The sequence below is a fragment of the Papaver somniferum genome, chromosome 5 (assembly GCF_003573695.1).
Source record: "Papaver somniferum cultivar HN1 chromosome 5, ASM357369v1, whole genome shotgun sequence".
NCBI classification, from domain to species: Eukaryota; Viridiplantae; Streptophyta; class Magnoliopsida; order Ranunculales; family Papaveraceae; genus Papaver; species Papaver somniferum.
Genome location: NC_039362.1, coordinates 140834115 through 140860932, shown reverse-complemented (window position 1 = coordinate 140860932; position 26818 = coordinate 140834115). Strand labels below are relative to the sequence as shown.

Sequence of the window (26818 nt, the reverse complement as noted above, 5' to 3'; positions counted from 1 at the left end):
CTAAAATGGTACCGATTTTAGTGAAGAATATGCGGCTAAAAAAGACTTTCAAATTAAATACGACTACTATATCTGAGATCAATCATTCTAAACGTACCGAGCGACTGAATAGATTAAAAACCGGGCAGACACATCGATTGGACCCCGCCTTTCTGGGATTTGCGGAGGGCCCTACTTTGTGGGACCTACCTATGTCTAAGCGGTTTTTAAAATGTCTAAATGCCGGGTTGGTTAAGATTTTTTGATCTAAGATACAGTTTGAAGAGCCTCATGTGATGTGGGACAGGATCCCAAATGCTATCTACCTACCTATATTATTGATTGGAGAACAATAACATTCTCTTCTCAAATGGCATCACAGGTTTTACAGTTTTAGTGACGAATAGCTGCAGGCAAGCATAACCGTACAGATATGTTCTGGCTTCGTGAAAAACCCTGATCCCTGATGGTGTATTCCCAAATTTTCACCACTTTAAACTTTTGTGGGAAACATTGAAGTATGTTAGGCTGAATCTATGGGGGATCTTTTCCGGTTGCGAAAAGCTATGTCGGGAGACCTTAATGTTGAAACTAGGACCGTACTTGAGGTCCGTAGCCAACAGGAGTTGGAATTGGCATAATGTTCAATTAATTTTCCTCTACTATGTTTAGACTCTTTAGAGGGAGAAATTAATGTGGAGTGATGAGCATAATAATGGCGTACAAAGTTTAAAAAAAAAAAATACGACCAAATGATATAAATTCACATAGTATAAATTACGCAAAAAAAAGAGTTCCATTGCCGGGATTTGAACCGGGTCGCCTGGGTGAAACCCAGGTATCCTAACCGGGCTGGACTACAATGGAGATGTTATCAAACCGGCTACGTCAAACTATATCATCCCTCACAGGCTGATGGTGTTCTTTAATTAGTTTAATACTATATCATTTTTCAAGGTTTAAATATATTTTTTTGGTTTGAATTTAGAAACCGGATGCAAACAATGATCGTAAGATTACAGTGATGCTCCATATGATCAGCTAATATATCACGAAAGTCCTCTTCTAGAAAGGGGCTGAAATTCTGGCAGCCATATTTTGCATTTGGTATGCCATAGGTCCATAGCTAACGCGGGTTGATGTGGGCAGATTGTTCAATGATAACTCTCCTAATAAAGACGTACCAAGTTTCACTGACCTGTAGAGTTATGAGACAAATATGCTTCTTGTTTGTATGTGGAAGACACATACAACTGTTATGTCGTTGACCTGTTGGAAGTTTTCAAGTTCTGTAAGGCTTAAAACATCCTAAACAAAAATCTTAGAAACGATACTTGGAATATATATAGAATCTGAAAGTGAGCCCTGTGATGGTGATGATATGATCGAAACATGTGACATTGTTAGACCCACATGTGCATGTGAACTGTTATTATAAACCTTATTGATAAAAACATGAATGGATCTTTCGTCCTCCAAACTCCAAACAACTCATCTTTACTAAACAAAAGAAAAGAAATCATTCAATGATGACAACAAACAAAAAGCCAGAAATGGAGAGGAAAAAACTCACATAATTGACGAATTTTAAAAATGTTGGAACACTGCAAATGCTCATGGCCAGTGTAACCTTTATCATTTTAACCATGTAAAACCATTTAAACTGAAAGAAAATAAGCATGCATTCATTTAAGCAAATAGAGTACTGCATTAACCAAAATATAGAACTGTGCATTCTTAGTTCACAACATCGACTTTTCAGCTAAATAAACATCCTCCAAACTGAAACCAGTACTAGTTAACATTTCATGGATTAGTAGTTGGGGCATCTGCACCATCTTGACTTGTGGCTTGCCTTTTACAGGCAACCTGTGATGGTGAATCTTCTCCAGGATTATAATAAGATGGTTCATGTGGCTGGTTTGATGTTGATCCGTCCTCTCTGTGTTGGCCAAGTGCAAGTTGACGCTGACGGTCTCGTTCAAAATGAAACTTGTTATAAACAATGTGATAAGCACACCACTCTTCAGCAAGTTCTTTCCATTGCTCCTGCAAGAAACAATAATTATTAAACAAAAACTTAAAACATATGGCAGTCAAGGAGTTAAAGCAAAAATTACTAACCCTTGTTCCCCAACTAGCATCAAAGTGAAAGGGAGGAGGGTTGGGTGGTTCTAAAAGCACATTGACAGGGTTGCCATGCTTGTCCGAGACTTGCACATTCCAATCGATTGTAGGAATTTGCGGTGCTGGTGGCACATCATTGCCAACCTCGTCTTTGTTATCTTGATGTTCCATCTGATTAAATGTCCGAAAAATCACACATGTTCATGCTTTAATTTGATCACACTATCTAGACTAAAACATATTCCCTCCGTTTATGAAAAAAAGATACTATCACCTTCCCAGGAGCAGTACTTTCATGAGATTTTTATTATTATTATTTTCTACCTCCAACAAGGTTTTATGAAAAAAAGAGAATATAAATAAGCAATTACATCCGATTTTGTAACTCTAAAATTTCATGTAAAATTCGTCATATGCATGTCCAACAATCATATCCGACTCTCTAAAACATGCTATTTACATCAAACTATCAACTATTTTGGTGAAATCATGAAAATTTTCAAAATGAAAGGAGAGATGCAAATTACCTCACTTTTGTAACCTTGGAATGAAAATAAGCAATAGTAGTATGTAGAGAATCCTTATCAATCCAAGAACAAACTCATCAAAGCACTCGAAGCGATCTGATCTATGGAGGTTATAAATCGAAAGGGGAAACTTTAGGTTGTTTTCTCTTATTCTGAGGAGAGAAGAAGAAGAGTGTTTAGACTTTTGTGCGAGAGGATGAACAAATGAAGTATAGAAACCCTAGTGAGATTCTGTATGTTTTTTCACAAAAACGCTAATCAGATTGGCGCCCAGCTAAAGGACCTAATGGTCAAAAAAAATTATAGTTTAGTTATATGGAGATTGAAGTATTGTAGCTCATCGGAGGACTTTGTAATTTTTCTATCTTAATTCAAGGTTGTATTAGCTATGAAATTTTAGGAACCACCTTGCAGGACGAGGTTTTCTGCAACCTTTTGCACAGGACAGTTTCAAAGCTCAAAAATTCTTAATAAACAGCCTTCTCACATAACTTCTTTACAAGTGAGATCAGGGTGACAGTTTTTAAGTTTTTTTTTGGTTTTGCACGACCTAACCAGAATCAATCATCCCATTCAATAACTAGCATTCATAAAACTTGAAATTCACTCTGGGCTCATGTATGATGGTCTTCAGCATCTTATGCTAGGAATTCAAACAAGAAACTAGGCGCATGAGCTGCAGAAACAAGGGATAGATGTACTAGATTTAGGCACATGAGAAAACACCTCAGCAACACGAGTACTGTAATCTTTATTACTTTCTGCAGACAGCAATAGCTATAACCATGCAGCAAATCAAGTACTTGTATCAAAATTTTCAGGTTCTGCAGGCTTAAGTTTCTTTTGATCTACAAATAAATGCAGAGTTTGCACAATGCTTTTTCTGCACCATATGAAAATCACCATTAACTGACAATTCTGATTTCCTATTAAGTTACATGGTTTCTGAGAGAAGTATGAAATACCATTTAGTCCTAGTAATAATATATTAGAGAGAGTCTAGTCCATTTGACTCAGTCAACTGTCTGTTTGGTCCTTTTTGAAAAAATGTATTATAGTTTAGTCCTAAAAATTATGGTTTGGTCCTAGGGTGGACAATACCCACACGGGATAACGTCATGAATGATGTAATTTTCTTTTTAAAGTGGCAGAAATAACCTTTTTGGTGGACCATATATATACTCAATTAATAAGAGAAAGGGAATCATTTCTTTTTTTATTTTCTCTCTCCTGTTTCTAGATCTACTTTTTCTCTCTGTTTTTCTTCTTCTTTTGTTTTGATGAAGATCTTTATGATGAAGAACGACGATGACGATGACGTTGATGAAGATTTATTTACAGATCTATAAAGCTTGATTTTCACGATTACGAGATTGATTTTGCTGTTTTTAAAGATGATGAAAATGATGAAGATTTGTGTATTTTTCTTCTCTGCTGCTGTTGAAGATGATTGAGACGATGAAGATGATTGAGACGACGATGATGGAGACGATGAACACGATGAAGATGAAGATGAAGAAGAAGACGATGATGGAGACGATGAAGATGAAGATTATGGAGACGATGAACACAATGAAGATGATTCGATGAAGACGATAAGATGATGATTTCTTGTAGATCTATGTTTGTTTTCATCATTTTTTTTTGTTCTTCGATCTGATTTTTGGAGTTCATTTCTGGAATAAACTCTGCTTTTTTAGGTTTTTATATGGAGTTCATTTATGGAATGAACTCTGTTTCTTTAGGTTTTTATATGGAGTTGGTTTTTATATGGAATTCATTTCTGGAATGAACTTTGTTTTTTTAGGTTTTTATCTGGAATTCATTTCTGGAATGAACTCTGGTTTATATGTTTTTTGAAAAAATAAGTAGAAATTAACAGGAGTTCATTACGACGAATGAACTGTACAAGAAAACAAGTAAAAATTAACACGGAAGGGTAATTTTATTTGTTTTATATTTTTAAACTATTATGGACCAAACATTAAAGGTGTTTTCCCAAAGGACTAAACAGACATGGGACCACATAAAAAAAGACCAAACGATATTTTTCCTTCTGAGAATGTGAGCCAGTAAGGAACCATAACCGGATGGTAACTACTAGGATATTGTTCTACAGCAACTCTATGTTACACCAACTAGCACATATTTCTTTACCAGTGGGAATAGTAAGTCAGTAACTAATGTGAAATACGGTTGTCTAGACTCTAGAACAAAGAAGTAAAACTTTCCAAGTGAACAAATCTTCCAAGAGGTTCAAAGCATAATAGTTCATGGTCACAATAACAGAGATATTGGTTGGAAGGGAAAAAAAATTAAAAAATCATGTAGATCATTACCAAGAAAGAAAGACGAGCATACAGTTATTGGCATAAATGGGTAAGTAGGGGTGTGCGTACAATCCGGAACCGCGGATTTCATCCGCAACCGTCTGCAAAATTGCGGGTGAAAACCAATTCGCAAGAGTCTATGGGCAGTCACGGATGAATTCTCAAATCCGTAAGGTTTAGCGGTTTGGTTGCGGTTGGTTTTGTAAATCCGTGGATTTATCCGCACCGCAGGGTAATAAAAGAAATTAATAAAAAATAGTAATAGCTAGTCTAAGCTCGAGCACTGATGTATTTTTAACGAGAGCCTGATGACTAACAGATAATGAAAGACTTAAAAAAAGTACCTGAGCTTATGCTTTTCTTTGTTAGGGTCTTCACTCCTTGGGGTGTGAGGGGACTTAATGACAGCACACACCCAATTACTAAGGTTCACCACTAAGAACTCAATCATGTCTCTCCCACCTTCCACACCATTACTATCATTAACAAGTTAGCACGTTATGATGTACTTCGGTACTTGCAGTTCCTGGAAACCAAGACATTTAGTAAATGGATGTGTCATCGTCATTCTAAAGGACCTTGAGATTATTAGCTGAACCCACATAGCATCTTGGTAAATGGGTTTCACAACTTGAATTATGATAAATGTATAACGACGTTGAAGCACGAACTGTGCTTATGCAGAGCCAAAGTAAGGGTCAGAATAAAGCTGAAAAATTCTAAAACAAAAGCAGGAAGAAAGAAGGCAAGGGACTATTTTGACTAAATCCATGGTTAATCCGCAACCGGCCCGCATCACCCGTTGATCCGCGGATGATCGGGCCGGTCACGGTTGAATTTCTCAAATCCACAACTTTGACGGTTTGGTTGCGGGTGACCCATAATCCGCAACCGTCCGTCCGTTGCACACCCCTATTAGGGTAAGTAATGCAAGAAAATCATGCAGAAGAAGGCCCACATGTCACAAGATACCAAACCAAGGTTAAAAAACAAAGAATCCAAAGCATGAACAACTTCACTTCCGGAACAAATACATATTATGAAGGGAAGGGAGAAGTAGGACAATTGAGTTGCATGTGTATACCTGGCTGTCGAAATCGATCTATCTATGGAGTGGTGGTTAAGCATCATGTGTGGAAAAGAAGTGTATCCATCAACAGGGATATATGGCACTACACTATATTTGGTAGCTTTTGAGAGGAATACCACTACTAAGTCTAATACAATATTTTCAAAGCCCACTTAACTGTAGTAGGGACTCATTAACTAACACAAGAGCTTCCTCAAAGCACCATTTTCCTTTCAACCTAATGTAACGTTGACCTATATAAAATTATAAAAGGACCTTCAAAAATGCTCCCAAATCTGCTCTAAAGATACTCTAAAAACTCCATCTGACTCATCTTTCTTACAACAGCATTAAAAACTTCTAGGTAGAAACCCCATTTGGGATTTCGGCTTGTAATAGCAGGCTGGCCAAAAGGGTGTTGCTCCACATATTGCTGGACATTTCCAGCCAAAACCAAACCTTCTAGATAGACCCACAGATCTCCTCCTGGACCTGGCTTACAAATTACAAATGTGAGAATTATTCTGACAGTATGAAAATCTGGAAACTTGTTAAGCAGTTAGCCTTGTTAGAAAGACTGAGAAATTCAGAATGGCCTTCAGCTTTGAGACAATTTAAGGCCATATGGACCAACCATGGAGAAAACAAGAGAGATTATATGGCCATGTCATATGGTCAGCTAATGTGGTCCAATTTCCAAGTGGCAAATGGTTTACCTAGATGTAAACATGGGCAAAATCACTAGATTATCGTTTGCTCATATGGTCAAGGACCACCACTCATTAACCCCCACAATAGCTAGGGTGTTGTGGTGACATTACCCACTTCCTACAACTGGATGTGCAAAATCCTTCTTCATTGAACTCATGTAATTTCTACAAACATATGCAGACTATGCAGCACATTGTCTCAAATTAGTGCAGTTCAAAGTAACACATTGTCTTGAATCAGAGAAGTCTAACCTAATGAGTTGTCATTTGGAGCCTCTCGAGTATATGAGGATGGAAAGATTGCAGTGTACAGCTACACATCCAAAGAAAATAAAGTTACAAACAGTATCAACTATTCAAAACAAAAAACATGTAACAACCCGATATCAGAATATGGTTTTGTGTAGAACGCGGATAACTTACAGGATTGCATAGGGCTTTGTAGGGGGAATCATCCAACAATAATGTGTTTGATTCATTGAAAACCCCCTTTTGCCATGGAAGATTTGGTTCATGCTTATTCCATAGTTTCTTCAGCTCTTTTAGAACTAAAGGCTTATACCAGTCCCCTAGAACTCTGAAACCTGTTTCTGTACAGTGAGATACATCCTGCCAAGGAAGAAAAGTTAGTCAGATATGACAAGGTATCAGGATTATAACAAAGTGCATATAGATTCAATCAAAATGATATTCTATATGGGAATCCAATTTTAGTTTTTATGTAATGCAAACAGCATATCACTATCTCAACTACATTGCGTAAATTGGTTTTAGTAAAGAACCAATATAATTGAAGCAAGAGTACCAACGACCGAAAAGAAAACCTGAACGCGGACTGCATTAAACGAATCAACTAAGAAACTTATAAATTGAGAACTACTTACTTACCCAGCAAAACAGAAGGTTTTCTTTCATATCTCCCATGAGAAAGTTAACTACATTAATCACATTACTCCTGCAAGTTGCAACAACAACATCTGAATCAATAAGGTTATCAAACGTCTCAGCGTTTGCACAAAGCTACATCCACAACTCAATCAAAGAGAGCTAATAGATCAAAGTACTCAGACATATAAGTAACATAGATTGGTTGGATATAGTACATTTTTCTAGAAGACCAAACACCCACATGAAATCTTTCAAAGCAGAATTTAAGAAATTCATCACAATAAGGTCTCTTAGTACCTACACCAATAACAAAACAAAAATGAAATTAACCCAAATTAACCCTTTAACTCTAATCAATGAAAAAAAACATCTAAAGTTAACAATGGTGGCAGAATTCTTACGTGCTTTTCTCCCAAGGTCGTTAGAAAGGTCAGCAAGCAATCCATTAAGATCAAGAACAAGAAGCTTCTTATCAGTACGAGTAATCACTTCTCTCACTCTAACAACAGCACCACCATTTGATGAACATTTTTTACTTGTTCCATTTATTTTAACCTTCTTTTCCTCCCCTAAACAAAATAAACAACAGAATCATCAATACAAAATAATGAATTCAGTAATTAGGTCTAAGTTATGTGCTTATTATACTCACTTATGAACTTCGAAGTTTCAGAAACTACTTTGCCTTGATTAGAAAAGTAGTTTTTCCGATCCCTTTTCTCCTCGCAAGTCCATCTTCTCTTGATCTTCTTCTTATTACTAGATTCAGTTGAAATTTGACTATCATTAGTATCTCCAGAAATCTCTTCTTTTGTATCGCTGACTTGAGTAATCAATGGAATTTCTTCCTTATTCTTCTCATTCAGTGAAATTTCTTCAACAAAATTGTAACCCTTTTCCAGCATAATTTCCAGTTGGGTGTTCTCATTACCATCACTTTTCTTCGGAGCTGCATCTTCATTTTGACCGAGCTGAGTCTCTTTCACTTCAATTTCCATTTCTTCTTCCTTGTTCTTCTCATTCAGTGAGATTTCTTCGACAAAATTGTTACTCTTTTCCAACATAATCTCCATTGGGGTGTTTTCATTCCCATCATTTGTCTTTGAAGTAGCAGCAACTTGTTCTGCATCTTCATTACCGAGCTGAGTCTCTTTCACTTCAATTTCCATTTCCATTTGAGTAATCAATGGAATTTCTTCCTTGTTCTTCTCATTCGGTGAAATTTCTTCAACAAAATTGTTACCCTTTTCCAACATAATCTCCGGTGAGGTGTTTTCATTACCATCATTTTTCTTCAGAGCATCTTCGTTTTGTTCTGCATCTTCGTTTTGACCGAGCCGAGTCTCTTCCACTTCCATTTCCATTTCCATTTCCATTTCCAATTTGGGTTCTCCTTTATTTGAACAACTCGGTTTTGGAAATAAACTTAAATTAGGTTTTTAAGGAAAGGAGTGACGTGGGAGTCGTGGGACAGTAAAATCCGGCTTCTTGAAAGTGTGCGTGTTAATGGGATGGCTGCTATGGGACACCTACATTTCGGGGTGTAAAGTGATACCCGGAACCAAACCGGAACTGGTTGATGATAACTTTGGTTACATGGGAGCAAAAAGTTCGGAACCGCGGATTTCACGCGTATCTGTCCATAAAAATGCGGATAAAACCCAATCTGCAAGATCTATGGGCCGGATACGAGTGTAATTTTCAAATTCACACTTTTAGTGGTTTGGTGCGGTTGGACGTTGAAATTCGCGGATTCACCCGCACCGTAGGACAATAAGGAATATTAATAACAATATTTGGAAATAGCAGTTGTCCGTATAAACTTCTTATCTTTCTCTTCTCAACTTTGTTCTCGGAGTTCTCTCTGTTGTCGATTACTCCCTCTGTTTCTAAAAAATAGGCAGGTTTCCTTTTTTGGGTATGTCAAAAAAATAGCCTTGTTTCCATATGTGGAAAGTCAAATGTTATGATTTTACTACTATATCCATTGAGGGACCACTTCTCTCTCTCTCCATTTTCTCTCTTAATACAAAAAGAGGACCACTTCTCTCTCCTCTTTCTCTAATAACAAATGAATGGGGACCAAGACTAGGAAAAAACATGAAAAAATGGTTCCAATGATTAGTTTTTTTAATTTTTGTAAAAGCTAAACAAGCTTATCTTTTAAAAATGGAGGAATAATATTTTTATTTACCAATAGTGCAACAAGGTCTACTTCACCGAGACCTTGGCGATTGAAGAGTACAGTAAGGTTTCGAAGTGCTGAGTTTGTGGGGGGTGTTGTTGTTTGAGGCACTAAGGCCTGCAGTTCTTGTATCTCTCCTTCCTAATGGAACCTCCCAGTTAGGTCCACCACTTTGTTGCATCCACAATATCACATAATATTGCTAATTAATTAAATCTAATAGAAAGATACATAATTAACTTGCTTGTATAAATTGGTGATGGTTCAAATTCTATACATGTTTCACTTTATTGAGCCTCTAACAGCAAGTGCAACAATATCAGCATAAGAAATCGATTTGACGGCACGATTGTTCTAACTTAGTTCTGATTTCGTCGATAACTTAGCTAAATTATAGTTTAAATTTCGTATTTTTCTGGAATAAGAATAATAGAGAGAGAAAAGATAGAAGAACTTTTCATTAATCAGAGAAGGGAAGGAATCCCGTTACATAGATAAGTATTCTATTTATACAAGAATAAAGGATTAAACCCTAATATATTAATAGACCGCACATCCATGGGCCCTATAACACTCCCCCTTGTGCGGTTTAAAAGCGGAACTTCAGATGTGTTGCCTCATTAAAACCTTGACAAAGAAAACCCAGTGTGACAAAACTTTGACGAAGGGAAAATAGTACAACGTGTTGATAAAGCTGGCCACCTCTCTTCAGAAAAACCTAAAATATAAAAAAAACCCGTGGGAAAAAGATAATCTCAATCGGGGAGTCATAACCATGGTGTTGTAGTTGTCTCATTAAAAACCTTACCGAGTAACAAAACCCATTGGGACAAAATAAACTCGGTAAAGGAAAAAAGAGTTCAACAAACACTCCCCCTGATGTCGACATCATATCATTAAGTACCCTCCTCTGATGTCGCCATCTCCCCCTGATTGCAATCAAGGGAGTTCAGACAATTTCCTTAGTCCGATACTCTTTACGTGCTTTTCAAATAAGGACTTAGGAAGTGACTTAGTAACTAAGTCTGCCATATTCTCATCAGACGGTACTTTGTTGACTTGAATATTTAAGAGACATTGTTGTTGCTGATTATAAAAAAACTTTGGTGAAATATGTTTCGTATTATCACCCTTGATATATCCTTGCTTCATCTGTTCGATACAAGCTGCATTATCTTCATAAATGCATGTTGGCTCTTCAGTGGTAGAATTAAAACCACTAGTCCCTCGAATATGTGTAATGGTAGACCTTAACCATATACACTGACGAACCGCTTCATGTAGGGCAATGATCTCTGAGTGGTTCGTGGAGGTAGCTACAAGAGTTTGCTTGGTCGATCTCCAGGATATCGCTGTGTTCCCTATGCTGAATAAATAACCAGTTTGGGATCGAGCTTTATGTGGGTCAGAAAGGTACCCAGCATCAGCAAAACCAACCAAAACTTTATTTGGGGTTTCAGTGTAGGGGGTTTCCTTAGCCATCCTCCTTTCGTCCTCATAGGGATAAAATAGACCCATGTCAATGGTTCCTTTAAGGTATCTGAATACATTCTTTATACCATTCCAATGACGCTGCATCGGCGTTGAGCTATATCTAGATAACAAGTTCACTGAGAATGATATATCAGGTCCAGTACATTGCGCTAAGTACAATAATGCGCCTATTGCACTTAGGTAAGGAAGTTCAGCTCCCAATACCTCTTCGCCATCTTCCTTTGGACGAAATGGATCCTTTTGTACATCTAAACTTCGACCAATCATGGGAGTGCTAGAAGGATGCACCTTGTCCATATTGAATTGCCTGAGTATCTTATGGACATATGCAGACTGGTGAATTAGTATTCCACATGCTCGGTGTTCCATCTCAAGTCCTAGACAAAACCGAGTTTTTCCAAGATATTTCATCTCAAATTCATATTTCAAGTATCTTGCGGTTTCTCTTATTTCATCAAGAGTACCTATTATGTTCATATCATCAACATAAACAGCTACAATTGCAAATCCGGAACTCGTTTTCTTTATAAATATGCAAGGGCATAACTCATTATTTGTATATCCCTTCCCAATAAAATAATCACTTAGACGGGTATACCACATCCGCCCGGATTGCTTTAATCCGTAAAGTGAGCGTTTCAACTTAATCGAAAACGCACTCCGTGGTTTAAAGTTACTTGATTCGGGAAATGGAAGGCCATCAGGCACTTTCATGTATATCTCTGAATCTAGATCCCCATAGAGATATGTCGTAACCACATCCATAAGCTGCATTTCAAGTCCTTCTGAAACTACCAAGCTAACTAAGTAGCGGAATGTTATGACGTCCATTACGGGAGAGTATGTTTCATCGTAATCAATTCTATGGCGTTGTGAGAAACCTTGCGCCACAAGGCGAGCCTTATACCTCAAGACTTCATTCTTCTCATTACGCTTTCTGACAAATACCCATTTATGTCCTACGGGCTTTACACCTAGTGGGGTTAGCATTACCGCACCAAATACTTGTCTCTTTGCCAGTGAATTTAATTCTTCCTGGATTGCAACTTCCCATTTAGGCCAATCTGTTATTTTTTGACATTTTGCAGTAGAGCGTGGTTCGATGCCATCGTGCTCAATGATCTCTTGAGCAACAATGTATGCAAATGCATCATCAATCTGTGTGGAGGATCTTTCCATCAACACGTATGCGCTCTCATAATCCATAGATATTTCTTTGTTCTCTGGAATCATTTCAAACATTGGAGCGTCCTCGAGTATTGATTCATGGACATAACTATAATCAGAGACAATTTCATGAGATGGATTATCTGTATTGATGATAAATGGATCAGGTTGTGCCTTACTCACTCTTTTCTTCCTTGGGTGAGTATCCATCGAACCAGGTGGTCTTCCCCTTTTCCTTTGGGGGGACACGACCTCAGCTACACTTCCACCAAGTGTAGGTTTGACACCTCTATATAGGGCGTCTTTTCCCGTATTAGAGATTTCTAACCTTGCAGGCACGTTTGCAGCCGGTATGTATGATCTCGTCACTTTAGCAATATCAGTGAATGCATCAGGCATTGAGTTTGCCACATTCTGAAGATTAATAATTCTTTTCACTTCACTTTCACATTGTGAGGTGCGGGGATCAAGATGAGATAGAGTGGGGACACACCACGACAATTCCTGTCATTCCCTTAGGAAATTCTTTTCCATAACTCCCTCTAACGACGGGAAGGTTGTCTCATCAAAGTGACAATCCACAAACCTAGGGGTAAAGAGATCGCCTGTCAAAGGTTCCAAATAGCGGATAATTGTTGGGGATTCATATCCAACATAAATACTTAATCGTCTTTGGGGACCCATCTTAGTACGTTGTGGGGGCGTAATAGGCACGTATACAGCACAACCAAAAATGCGTAAATGTGAAATATCAGGCTCATATCCAGTTACCAACTGGTACGCAGAAAATGGTTGGCTAATAGTGGGTCTAAAGTGAATAAGTAATGATGCATGCAATATGGCGTACCCCCAGGCAGTAATAGGAAGGTTGGAGCGCATAACTAATTCCCTAGCTATCATCTGTAACCTTTTGATGGTAGCTTCTGCGAGACCATTTTGCGTGTGTACGTGGGGTACATGATGCTCTATGTCAATTCCGATAGACATACATAAATCATCAAATCCTTTAGATGTAAATTCTCCAGCATTATCAAGTCTAATAGACTTAATTGGATAATCGGGGTGGTGAGCCCTCAAACGGATAATTTGTGCTAGGAGCTTTGCAAAGGCAGCATTTTTTGTGGACAGTAATGCAACATGTGACCAACGTGTCGAAGCATCTACCAAAACCATAAAATACATGAATGTTCCGCACTCTGGATGTATAGGTCCACAAATATCACCTTGTATTCTTTGTAAAAATGGAATGTATTGTTTCGTATCTTTAGCATAGGATGGTCTCGATCCTGTCTTTGCTAATGAAAAAGCTTTGCAAAATGAGTGGTGCGCTTTTGACAAAGTCCAAGAAGTAGAATGAGAGAGAGGTTGCACATCACTTTCTTTAGATGACAGTGGCTGGCAGACGTTGTTACTTTGCATTGTAACTGTATTTTGTCTCATTTTACATTTCACTCGAAAGAAAAGATGTTTGTGTGAGTTCTTTAAAACACGGATCATCATATCACGACCTGGATGCCCCAAGAGGTAGTGCCAAAGCTTGTATAAGTCATTGTTCAACAGTTCATCATTGGTAACAACATGTGATTCGATAATCCGAATAGTAGTAGTGTACAAACCACAGAGTGACTCATTAATTTCTCTAAAATGCGTTTTCTTCCACATGTATTAGAGATAATATGTATATATTCAATTCCATTTTCACAGTGAGTTTCCAAGTGATAACCATTTGCACGGATATCTTTGAAGCTCAACAAGGTACGGTTAGCTCTTGGTGCATATAGAGCTTCTGTGACTTTAATCATCGTGCCATTTGGCAACAAAAATTGAGCATTACCTCGCCCAATGATCACTTGTGATGATCCAATCATCGTAGTCACAGAGGATTTATAAGGAATTAAGTCAACAAATAATTGCCTATTTCTTAAAATAGTGTGTATGGTGCCACTATCAGCTAGGCACTCAATCTCTTCTGAGGATGACATTCCTACAAGTAAATGGTACTTCAGAGAATTCGGTCACATAACTCAATCAAGCAATAGATTATCACAGTAAAAATTAAATCCAAAGAATAATAATTAAGTACCCATGAAAATTAAAAACCACTGATCCAACAAAAAAAAACGATACTTTTAAGACTACCTAACATAGTTTAAGTCATCAAAACAAATATTTAAACCAAAATCTGCTAAACCACAAAGCAAGAAAATAAACAAGTTTTTAGGATCAAAGGATAATTAAAAATAACAACCAATCAAAGTCAGGTGTTTCCATAAGGGCATGGTTCTTTTTTCCCTGGAAGTCTGAAATAGTTAAGTTGACATATGGGGCATGATCATGTTCTTCCACACAGTGAGCTTCTTGATCTATAGATTCCCGATACTTTTTGTAGTTGGTTGCTACCTTGGCACTAGCCTTTCATTGCTGGTACCAATGTCCGGAGATTCCACACCTGTAACAAGGTGCACTGCCATTTTCTACCTTCTTAGGTGTGAGGTTCTTATGTGTTTTTTCAACAGTGTTGCCCCTACCACTAGGTCCAGAAGTAAAATCTCTAGACCAGGTATTTGAATGGCCTCCACTCCAATGACCCTTTTCACGATGACCCTTTTGTCCTCTTCCACGTGGGTTGTTATTCCCACGTGAGTATGGAGCATGAGAGTATGAATCAACATTTTTAACCCTCTTTTCTTTGGGGTGTTTTCCTTTGTTATCCTTGCCATAGTTAGCCTCGGGAATTTTCTTCTTCCCGGGGGCTCTAGCATTGTTGTTTCCTAGAACTTCATTGTGCTTTTCGGCCACCCGCAATAAGTTGATCAACTTGCTAAAAGTTGTTATTCTTTTATTATCAACCTCTATGCGGTATTGGTTAGCCAAAATAACAGATGACAAAGGGAAAGTAGACAATGTCTTTTGAATCAAATCTTTATCTGTGAGATTTATCCCATAGAAATTGAGTTGTGCTTGTATCTTAAGCATATATATTTGGAAATCATCTACCTTCACATAATCAAGAAACCGGATGTCATTCCACTGTTCATTCAACTGTGTGAGAAGACAATCCTCAATGCTCCCAAAATGGCTTGCTAGTGCATCCCACAGATCTTTAGGACACATATGTGTTGGTATCCCCAAAGGAGGTTAGGGTCAATGTGTGCCTTCAAATATCTGAGGGCTTCAGCCTTTTTTTTCAGTTGCTGGGACAACATCTTTGTCAGTAGAGGGTATGATGGTGTGGGTGCATTCTTTTGCCACAAATGCGATCTTCACATCGGCCATCCAACGGTGATATTCAAGTCCATCTATGCCCAACTGTGCGAATTCTTGTCGGATATATTCCGTCTTGCTCATCTACGTAAGGCAAGGTTAAAGGACATTAGTATGACTGATTCCGATACTATATTCCCAAAAGCCAAGTTTCTTTATGGATCGGGAAAACCAAGTCTCTTTATGGTTTTTATTATTGATCCAGTCAAAAAACGACTGACTATCGTCAACGTTACCCATTATGATGTCAACAGAGTTATCAAATTTCACAAAGAAATTATAAAGGGATAATAATTACATCATTTATACACATAGCACACACACAAAAATAAAAAATAAATAAATAAACGATAGTAATATATTCATACACCAAATCCATTCGTGACTAATAAAGACAAATTAAATAATGATACAAATAACATATGCATACGTTACACATAGCTTTAAAGACAAATTTATTATTTTATGACTACTTTCTAAAATTAAAGGACATTAATTATATTATTAAATACAAAAAGTTGCAGACAAAAAATAGTAACGGTTGCATGATACAGCTACATTAATTGAATCACAGTAAAGACAAGCACCAATTTATAATTTTATATCCAATTTATAATTTTATATACATATATAGCACCAAAATCTATTATTTTAATATTATTTTTCAAAATCCGTCAAAGACAACCATCGTCACATACATTCACTGTATACTCATTCATGTTAAAAAAAATAGATATTATAAAACTAGGCAATTTTGCAGTGGAAATAATAGGGAAAAGTAAGATATAGAGAAGGAGAAAAACTTGATATTGATAAAGAGGCATCAATCAATTACATACATATAATGTTCTCTTATGTACATGAAAGGGAAGAACTATTCATCTAATGGACCGCACATCCATGGGCCATAGGCCCTATAACACTCCCCCTTGTGCGGTTCAATAACAAAGCTTTATACATAGTGCTTCACATATAATGCTTTAAATGTAGTTCTTTCAAATGTTGTTCTCTCCTTGATGACTTGTGCCGAAATCATTTGCCTCATTAAAACCTTGACAAAGGAAAAATCCAATGGGACAAAACCTTGTTACAACTATTCACATGTAGTACTTCACATGTTGTCTCGTACTTTACATGTAGTTCATCACATGCAATACGATCTTCAAAGACCGACATGTCTAAGTTAATTTCCTCGCTAAAACTTCTTTAGGAGAATTCAGAGGGACAAAAACTGAACTAAATAAAGAGTACAATATTAAGAAAACTTAGAACATAGTTGGATGCGTATACGTTGCCTCATTAAAACCTTGAAAAGGGAAAACTCAGTGGGACAAAACCTTGATGAGGGGAAAAGAGTACAATGTGACAGATGTAAGTGAAGGTGATCCGTTACAGATGATCACTTTACTCCGTTGAAGTTGATTAGTTGCTTCACAACTCATAAGGCAGAAAATCCTTGTGGAAAAGAAAATAACCTTAGTTAGCAAATTACTTCCCGGTGTTCGTTGTTGTATCATTAAAAACCTTGCCAAGTATTAAAACCCTGTGGAAAAAAGCAACCTCGGTGAAGGAAAATAGTTCAACACACCATTAGATGCTCCCCCTGATGTCAGACAATTTTCATTAGTCTAATGCAGTCAACAGGAGTTTATCACACTTTACTTTGGTGACTTGAATGTTTATAAGACCCTGTTGTTGATTCTGGAAGTTACGTTGCTTAACATCTATCACCTTTCATTTCTTTGATTCAGATATTATCAGTAATATCAACACGATCTTTATGTCTTCAACGTTCAACATACTTGATGTTTTTAGTGTTATCTCGCTAAAAACCTGTCGAGTGACAAAACCATTTGGGAAAAACTATTCTCGATCGAAGGGAAAAAGAGTACAACACATATTCAATTTCGAAGTAAAATATGTCGACATCATATCCTTGGATCCTCCCCCCTGATGTCGACATCTCCTCCTGATTACTTTCAGAGTTGTTCCAAACAGTTTGTTTAGTCATGTATTTTTCGAAACTGAATATCGGTAATGACTTAGAAAATAGTCTACCATATCCCCCCCTGATTACTTTCGTTGGAGAAGAGATATTATTGTTCCTTCATAATCAACAACCTTTGGATTGCAGTTCCTTTAGCATTCCCTTTATGTCTTTGCAGGGATAAAACAAACTCATGTCAATGGTTACTTTTAAGTAAATGGTTACATTCACTGTACCATTCCAATGACGTTGCGTTGGCGCTAAGCTATATCTAGCTTATAAGTTCACTGGGGATGTAAGATTTAATCGAGTAAATTATTATACTAAGTACAAAAATGCGTCTATTGTACTTAGATATGGGAATTTCATCTCCCACATATCTTCGTCATCTTTCTTTAGACGAAATGGTCACTTACTCACATTTGAACCTCGAGTAACCATGGGAGTGCTATCAGAATGCATGTCTTTGTTAAATTGCATGACAAATTTAGACATATGCAAACTGGTGGAATAATATACCACAAGCTCAGTATTTGATCGAGCTTTCCCTAGATTTTTCATCTCAAATTCGGATGTCAAATAGCTTTTAAGGCCTCTTATTACATCAAGAGTACCCATTATGTCTGTACCATCGCCATAGATAGCTACAATTCCAAATCAGGAACTTTCTTGTGAATACGCAAGGGAAAATAACTTACTTGTCTATCCCCACCAAATCAAATAGTCACTTAAACGGGTATACCACATCCGCCTGATTGCTTCAATCTATAAGTGAGCGTTATATCTAACTGTAAACACACTCTGTGGTTTAGAGTCACTTAATTTGGGTAACAAAAGGCTATCAAGTACTTTTGTAAATATATTCTATCTCTTGATTCTTTCAGAGATACGTAACAACCACATACATATGCTGCATTTCAAGTCCTTTTGAAATTACCAAGCTAACTAAGTAGCGTAACACTATAAAGTTCATTACAAGAGAACAATTCCAGGGCTTTGTGAGAAACCTCTCGCCACAAGACCAGTATTTATACTTTGATACTTCTTTCTTCTCATTATGCTTTGTGACAAATAAATCATGTATATCCAATAGGATTTACACTTGGTTGGTTAGCACTACCACACCAAATACCTGTATATTTGTCAAAGAACCAAGTTCTACCTGGATTGTATAGGCCAAATATGCTCTTCATTGATATTAAGTAACAAGGAGATTGGTTCGATCTCATCTTGCTCTATTTCCTCAAGCAAGTGTATATGAAATTAATCATCTAAATGCTCGCATGATCTTTCCTTTAACTCATGCGCATTCTCATATTCCACTAGGGATGTCATTGTTTTCTGGAATCATTAAACTTCGGAGCGTCATCCAGTTTGATTCATGGACATATTCAGAGACAATCTTATGAGTTCTGATGATATAAACAAGTTGTGCCTTACTCACCTAAGTTCTTTCTAGGTGAGGATTGATCGAACCAAGTGGTCTCTCCAACTTCCTTTATGGAGTCACGGCCTCAACCGCACTTCCACTGAGTGTAGTTGCAACACCTTAGTCTATGGTGTATATCTCTTATTGAGTATTTGTAACCTTGCATGTAGGTTTACAGCTGGTATGTGTGATCTCATCACTTTAGCAATATCAATGTACATTCTGAAAATCGATTATTCTTTGTCACTTCACATTTACATTTGTGGAGTACAAGAATCAACATGAGACACAATGGGAGCACACCACGAAAATTCCCGTCGTTCCCTTAGAAAATACTTTTTCTTATCTCCCCCTAACGACGGGAAGACTGTCTCATTAAAATGACAACCCGCAAATCTAGCGGTAAGAGATCTCCTGCCAAAGGTTTTAAAATGCGGATAATTGTTGGGAACTCATTTCCAACATAACTATTTAACAGTTTTGAAGACCCATCGTAGTACGATGTGGAGTCGTAATGGCACATATATAGTGCAACTAAAAATGTGCAAGAACAAGAATGTCAGGCTTAATCTAATTACCAACTGGTACACATAAAAGGTTGACTAATATTGGGTTCTAAAATGAATTAAGCAAAGATGCGTCTATATTGCATATTCCCCAAGCAGTTAAAGATAGCTTTGTACGCATAACCATGCCTTAGACACCATCTGTAACCTTTGAAGATAGCCTTTACGAGACCTTGGGGTATAGGATACTCTGCATTGATCCTATTAAACATGCAATAACCATCAAGTCCTTTCGATGTACACTCACTAGCATTTACAAGGGGTGGTGAGTCCTTACATGTAAAATATGTGCTAGTAGTTTTCCGAACGCAAATTTCTTGGGAACTATAATTAGTCCAAAATGTCAAAACATTCACCAGAGCCATAAGTCACTTTAATGGTCCGCATTCTGCATGAATATTTTTCTGAATTTCACCTTATTTTCTTTGTAATATGTAAATTTTATCATTTGCATCTTAGGATGGTCTCGATCCTGTTTTACTGAAGACTTTGTAAAAATGAGTGATATGCTTTCTTACCTAAAAACATAATGGGAAGGGGGTGGTACATCTAGTACTTTAGAAAACACTTATTGAGAGATATGGCGTCACTTTGCATTTTGTCAATCTTTTTCCCATTGTCTCATCCACTCAAACACAATGATGTACGTATGATTTTTTTCAAAGTGAAACATCATTGTCACAACCAAAGTGCCTTTATGGTTATGCCAAAGCCTGTATGAATCAATTCCCAACACTTCATCGTCGGAGTCAATATGGATTCAATAATCCAAATACTATAGTGATTTACATTTCACTAGATTGACTCATTAGGTTCTCTAAGATATATTTCCTTCCAAATATATTAGAGACTATAAAAGATGCAATCAATTACATTCTCATCATTGTGAGTTTCCATATGATATCCACTTGCATGGTTATCTTTGGAATTTAACAAGGTGATTGGCTCTCGGTACATATAGATCTTTTGTGACTTTTAATCTTTGTTCCATCTTGGAAAAAAATTTTGAGCATTGCTTCGCTCGATGATCCAATATCGTAGTCACATTACAAAGAATTAGGTCAAAAAAACTAGTGTATATTCCTTAAATTAGTGGGAGAAAACCACTATCAGTTAGACGTTGAATCTTGAGAGATTTAATAAGTGGTGGGGCCTTATTCGTAACAAAAGTGGGATTTAACTCAAGTACTTTAGAGTGAATATATGTTACGTTTCAGAGGGGATGATATATTTTTCATCCAAATATATCTCAAGTTCATTAGAAAATTTATGTCTCTTGGAAATGATGTACTTTTAATTGCATAAGTGCAGACAATGTATAAAGTTCAACTGAATAAGATAGTCAATTGGCTAAGCATAGTTCTTCTTGCCAATAAATTTGATGTTTAAAGTATGACCTCCCTCTGGAAATCGGTTGTTATTATGGTACCCGCATTGCATTGCTTGTACCAATACCAGTAGAAATATTAATTCCCAACTCTTTCCTTTTGATGTGAGCTGGAATGACATCTTATCTTGATCCCATATCCGGTTGATACCTGTACTTTGATGTTATTACTACCTGGGACAATAATACATATTTCTCTCGTATATGTATATGTTTATTTTCACATGCTTCACATGAGTCGGTATGCCTAACCCTCATTACTTTTGAGTTTTTCATTTTCAATGTTGCTACGATTAGCTTACTTTGAGAAATTTCTTTATCTCAACAGGACAAAAGAATCTCACTTTGCATGTCAACCACTTACTTAGGTTGAATATATTACTGAAGATAGTGAATCTCTGATTAAATATTTTTCATGTGGTTGTAGTAATAGTGGTAAGGGGTATCGTTCAAACTCGAACTTGTGAAGGTAACTTTTTTTTAGATTTAAATAAATAAAATTATATGCACAATATTAACAAAATATGGGAGAGAATTTTTACTGGGGATCAGGATTCCACCATCCACCAAAATTTATGTGATTCAATAACAATTCTTATCATGCAATTCTAGACAATATAACTCCAATCAAAGGAAATTGTGATTCTAATCATTGCCTAAATTAGATTTTGAAAACATCCATTGTTAATCGCGAGCATGAAGTATCAAAAGCAATTTACTAAGCATACTCCATCAAGAGAAAACACAATTGATTAATAAAAATCATTTACTCCATATTTATTCGGTGCAATTAATCATAAAAGAGTTGCATAAATAAATTTAAATAAAATTTACCACATAACTTTTGAAAGAACGGCTTCCTCCGTCACCCCTGGGATTGGATTTAGCTACTCATGATGAAAAACCTCTCAAAATGATTCATTGATGCTCAAAAGTTGTTTACAATCAAGAGAAAATGTAAATATAATCGGGTTTGCAACGCATATAAACGTTACACACTGCTGTTACAAGAGCGACAGAAATGAAAAGCTGTTCCCTGGTTGAATGCGACCCACAGATGAGTGTCGCAGACGCTTGCGAATAACGACTGCTACTGCAAGTCTGTTCTTCCCGTTCTTCCTCTCTCGCACCAGCAGAAACTTTCTCTCTGTATGTTTTTGTTCTTTGATTCTCTCGACTCCAAACTCTCCCCCAAAACTGTCCAACCCTTCTATGAGTCTCGTAACCTCTTTATATAGCCAACAAGGGATGAAAATATCCCGTCATAACTCTGAATCCTCTCGGTTGAATGCAAGAATATTTTCTCTTTACTCTCACAGGAATCACCGAGATTTCCTTGTATATATTCTAAACATAGAATCCAACGTCGCAGTGAATATATTCTCAAATAACTTCCATATATCCGAACCAATCACCAGAGATATTCCCGGTCCCTGTTGTGAACAAATTCTCGAGAATATCTCCCAGAATATTCACGTATACCCTGTTTAGCTCTCCCGGATTTTCCAGCCACTTCTGGCCCTTCAACTCACCCCTGTTAGCTTCCTATAAGTCCATAGAATAAGCCCAAACATTTCCAGCCCTTTAATCTCTTTAAAACTACCCAAACAATTATATCGAAAATCTTCCAGGCGTGAGAACTAGTTTCCCGCCAAATTTTACGTTTCAAATGTTGAAGATGGGTTACCCCCTAACCAGTCCTGGTGTCCCTTTAGCAGCTGCCTGGAAATGGGTCACCCCTTAGTAATTAGGTTACCCCTTATCCAAAATCAAGCGTCCGTATAGCAAGTGTCCTCTGGGGCATTTTCTGCACTTTTTTCGGGGTTCCTCCGGGGCAATTATGGGGTACTTCCGGTACACTTCTGGGGCGCTTCCGGCACTCTATCAACGGAGGTCCAAACGCCGCATTTTCAGCCAATTTCGCTGCAAATCCTTATTCTTCTAAAAACACCTACAGGGACATAAAAATCCATAATAAATATAAATTCGAGCACTAATAATATATACAATTGAGATTATATAAGACACATAAATGTGCCTATCAAATACCCCCAAACTTATTATTTGCTAGTCCTCGAGCAAATCAAATAGAAAATAAAATCCTAACTCACTGTCGCAGGCATCGTCGATTGCATTTAGCGTATGCAATAAGCCTTTAAACCCCTAGATGGCCCTAGTGGCCGAGTTATAGTCTCGGGAGGGCTTACCAGAGATATACCCACAAAACCTTAATACTCCAGACCTTAGCTATCTACGCAGAACCTTGGAAGGAACTAAAGAATCTCCTTTGTTGGCATACAATTATTGACTCTAAGAGGAAGAACCCTGATGCGAAATTCCAATTGTTGTACACGAGTTTGCACTCAAGCATACTAAAATTCATATAAGTGACAGAGCTCTACTAAGATAGTTTCACGATGGACATCATACTCGGAGTCAGACTAATCACATGAAAAGATTAAGAAGATGGAAAGAAAAATGTAGATGGTTGAAAAGCGAACGGTGTTTCCCATATCTGTCTGAAGGCCTCTGCCAAGGTGAACCTAACCTAAATGACTGAGATACCGGTCTGACTAATATTAACGCACTGGCATATACAAGGGAACCAATGGTCAATAACTTAAATCTAGATCAACAAACTGGCAAATACAAGGGAACCAGCAGTTGACTACACATAACAATAACCATTTTTTTTTTTAACTTAACGGCATGAATAGATCTTTTGGATCCAAGCGCATGCTTCTTGTCAGCAGATTACACGATAGTTCCCACGGGTCCTGCATTCCACGCTTGCTTAGGCGACGGAAACAGGGAGAACACACGCATATTTCTATCCAAGTGTTAATACTTATTCCGATTGGTCTAACTGGTCCGAGTTCTTTTTTTTTTTGGGTAACTCAGTCACTCTATTTCACCCTAGAAATTGTAACAACTTGAATCGTGTGCCCCACCAAATCACTTGAAACAAAAGAAAACTAAAAATAGAAAGTGAAAAGGACTCGACGAGATATGGCGAAACTATCATGTTATTTCTAACACCTGAGCTCAGTGCTTTTATGAATAGACTCTATAAATGTTTCCATCTAGTCAGATTGGTTCCTCATCTCCTAAAACAAAAATGTTTCCATCCACTTAGATTGGTTAGTGCTATCCTTAATAGGCGTAAATTTCTAGGCTCTGGAGTTTATTTATTGTAACTAAAAAGTTTCTCCCATACCCCCAAACTTAAATATAACATTGTCCTCAATGTTCTAAAGATGAAATTAAAAGCATGAACAAGGAGAGACAGTTACTATTTGAAGCAAAAGAGTGAAGGAAGGATATTACCGGGTTGCATGAGATTGGGTTACCTCCCAAGAAGTGCTAAGTTTAAAGTCTTCAGCCAGACTTAGGAAAGGATTAGTCAACTCGAACCATAAAGTAACAGTCGAAATAACTGTGGGTCTTCAAAACTAAATAGAGCTGACCAAAGGAAACTACAATAACCCAAGAAAGTGAACAAGAATAACATGCCCTTATCTAGTTTCTTGATTAAGATATTTATATCTAATTGTGGTTCAGGTTCAGGTTCTATGAAAGGGTCTAAATAAAATATTTTCCTCGGATGCATTTCCTCATAGGTTGGATCCAAATTATTAGGTCCTAGAGTTTGGAAAAACTCAAATAAGAACTTAGAATCACAAAATAATAATAACCTAAATAACTGAGGATCCTCTAAGTCAATCAGGTTTGACTTACATAATTGACCACAGTGAGAGTAGTGGTCATTCTTAAGCAAATGTGTCGATTCTAATTTCCTAAGGCATTTAGGTTTAGTCTCACAACTTAATATTCGACACATTTGGAATATAAACGTTCCCACATTTGGAAGAAAACTATTTGGTGGGAAAACAAAATCAATCTTGGTATTATTGCCTGGGTTAACCACATCAACCAGAGGATGGGTTTCTAACATTTGAGACTCTTGTTGGATATCATTAGGTTCTGGAAAACGATTATGAAGATAATCTTGTAAGATGGTTGCGGCATTGATGTCAAGTCCCAAGTGAGGGACCTTACTAAGAGTTAAAGCACATGGAGAATGATACTCACCCCCAAACTTAGAGTTTTCGGCGTCTCTAGATAGACTGGTCATAACCTCCCTAATTTCTAGGTCGGCAATTGATTTTTCTAAGTCAGGTTCATCCTCGCTAATCTCTACGAGTTCATCTAAGACTATTGTTTCTAAATCGTTTGACTCGATCTCAAGATAAACTGGTTCCTCTAAACCATCATCGGTTTCGTAAACAGGACATACTACATCGTCTGAAACGGGGGTATCTCTAGTCAAATCCTCGTCCTTTTGAATAGGTGAATAATTTTTAAAATTATTAGGATCTGAACCAGAAATAATATAATCATTATAAGGCTCAACTGGGGTAACAAATTCCTGATCACTATTCCCACATATTTCAGATTCTTCATCATCACTATCCTCATCATCATGATACAATTTTTGAAATTCAAGAATTCTCAATCTTTGTTCCAAACTACATGGTCTATGTTTATAATATTTCTCATAGATCGTTAGAGGTGATTCCTCAATAAAAGTTGGAGTATCCATATATCGCTGCCCACACATATATTCACCAAGAGTCATTTCCGAAGACGTCTCTTGATAACGAGAATTTCTAGACATATATTCTCGCAACGTCATCGCAGGTGGCGTCTCCTCAAAAGGATTCATCACCGAAGAAATATAAACTACAGAGGGATTCTATACAATCACAAACAAGGCCGACTCGACTCCACCAAAGCAAACCTAAAGATTTCTAGCAAACAAAAAGCATGATGGCTCCACTTAGATTGTTTCTAGACCAGCTTCTATCTTTCGAAAGGGAATTCGTTGCAATTTGAGCAAACCCCTCTGGAATCAATCCGAGTCAAAGTAAGTTGAATTGAGGCGAGGGAAGCTGTGGAGCTTTGATACCCAAGGCCTCACCGCATCACAAGGCGGCGCAGTCACGCATTCAACTCACAGAAACCATCATGAACTTGGAGTGTGCTTAAAGAGCAACCAATATTTCGAACGAGTTTCCTACAAGCTCGTTACCCTATCGGTCTCGTTCTATCCAATTTTAAGCTTGGGTTCGCGTTAGGTTTTGTTTCCTAAGGCGGGCAAGAAGGGAGCGGTGATGAAATCCGAACCCTTATCTTGTTTAGGCCAGGCCTTGCCCTTTACTAGGAAAATAAAGACAGTCCGGTTCGTCCTCAAACAATTATCACCTTAAGGCAGACAGTAACCCGCTTGCAGGGTGTTTCGATTGGACTTACCTCCCGTACCAGACGGGCGATGAACCGTTGTCGTCGACTCGGGCCACGACTCCTATGCCGTGTGCGAACCCGAGGGGCCGAGGTGATATTGTAATCACCGTCCTTCCCTGCACACAGTTTATATAATAATTTTTTATTTTTTTTTATTATAATACACTTCCGTAGGGTTAAAAAAAATAATAATAAAGTCCAAGAGTCCAGTCCAAAGTCCAAATAAAGTAAAGTGCAAAAGAAAAAGAAAAATAACCTAAAAAAAATATAAAAAATCTCTCTTTTTTTTCTCTCTCTTTTCTATATATAAAACAAAAAAAAATTTCTCTTTCGCTCCTTTCGCTTTAAGCTTTTCCTTCCAAGGTCCTTAGTACTCCACTTCGAACCTGCAAATCAAAGACAAAA

At 37.3% G+C, this 26818-nt stretch overlaps 2 protein-coding genes across 3 annotated transcripts; both read right to left on the bottom strand.

Annotated features, from left to right (window-relative positions):
* Positions 1-5418: 5418 nt before the first annotated feature.
* LOC113282958 lies at positions 5419-9018 on the bottom strand. Of its 2 annotated transcripts, XR_003327260.1 has the most exons (8): positions 8283-9018; positions 8032-8199; positions 7846-7927; positions 7631-7697; positions 7166-7351; positions 6995-7055; positions 6048-6524; positions 5419-5489 (listed from the first exon to the last, which is right to left on the bottom strand). XR_003327260.1 is itself a non-coding variant. In XM_026532070.1 (7 exons), the coding sequence occupies exons 1-7, from the start codon at positions 9004-9006 to the stop codon at positions 6334-6336; spliced, it is 1479 nt and encodes a 492-aa protein (XP_026387855.1). In that variant the 5' UTR covers positions 9007-9018; the 3' UTR covers positions 5946-6333. The 2 variants fall into 2 exon arrangements, 1 of the variants encoding a protein (XP_026387855.1); XM_026532070.1 differs by lacking the exon at positions 5419-5489 and having other exon boundaries at positions 5946-6524.
* A 5873-nt stretch (positions 9019-14891) lies between these two features.
* LOC113279724 lies at positions 14892-15590 on the bottom strand. Its single transcript, XM_026528395.1, has one exon. It carries the CDS (start codon positions 15588-15590, stop codon positions 14892-14894), a length of 699 nt encoding a protein of 232 aa, XP_026384180.1.
* Between the last annotated feature and the right edge of the window lie 11228 nt (positions 15591-26818).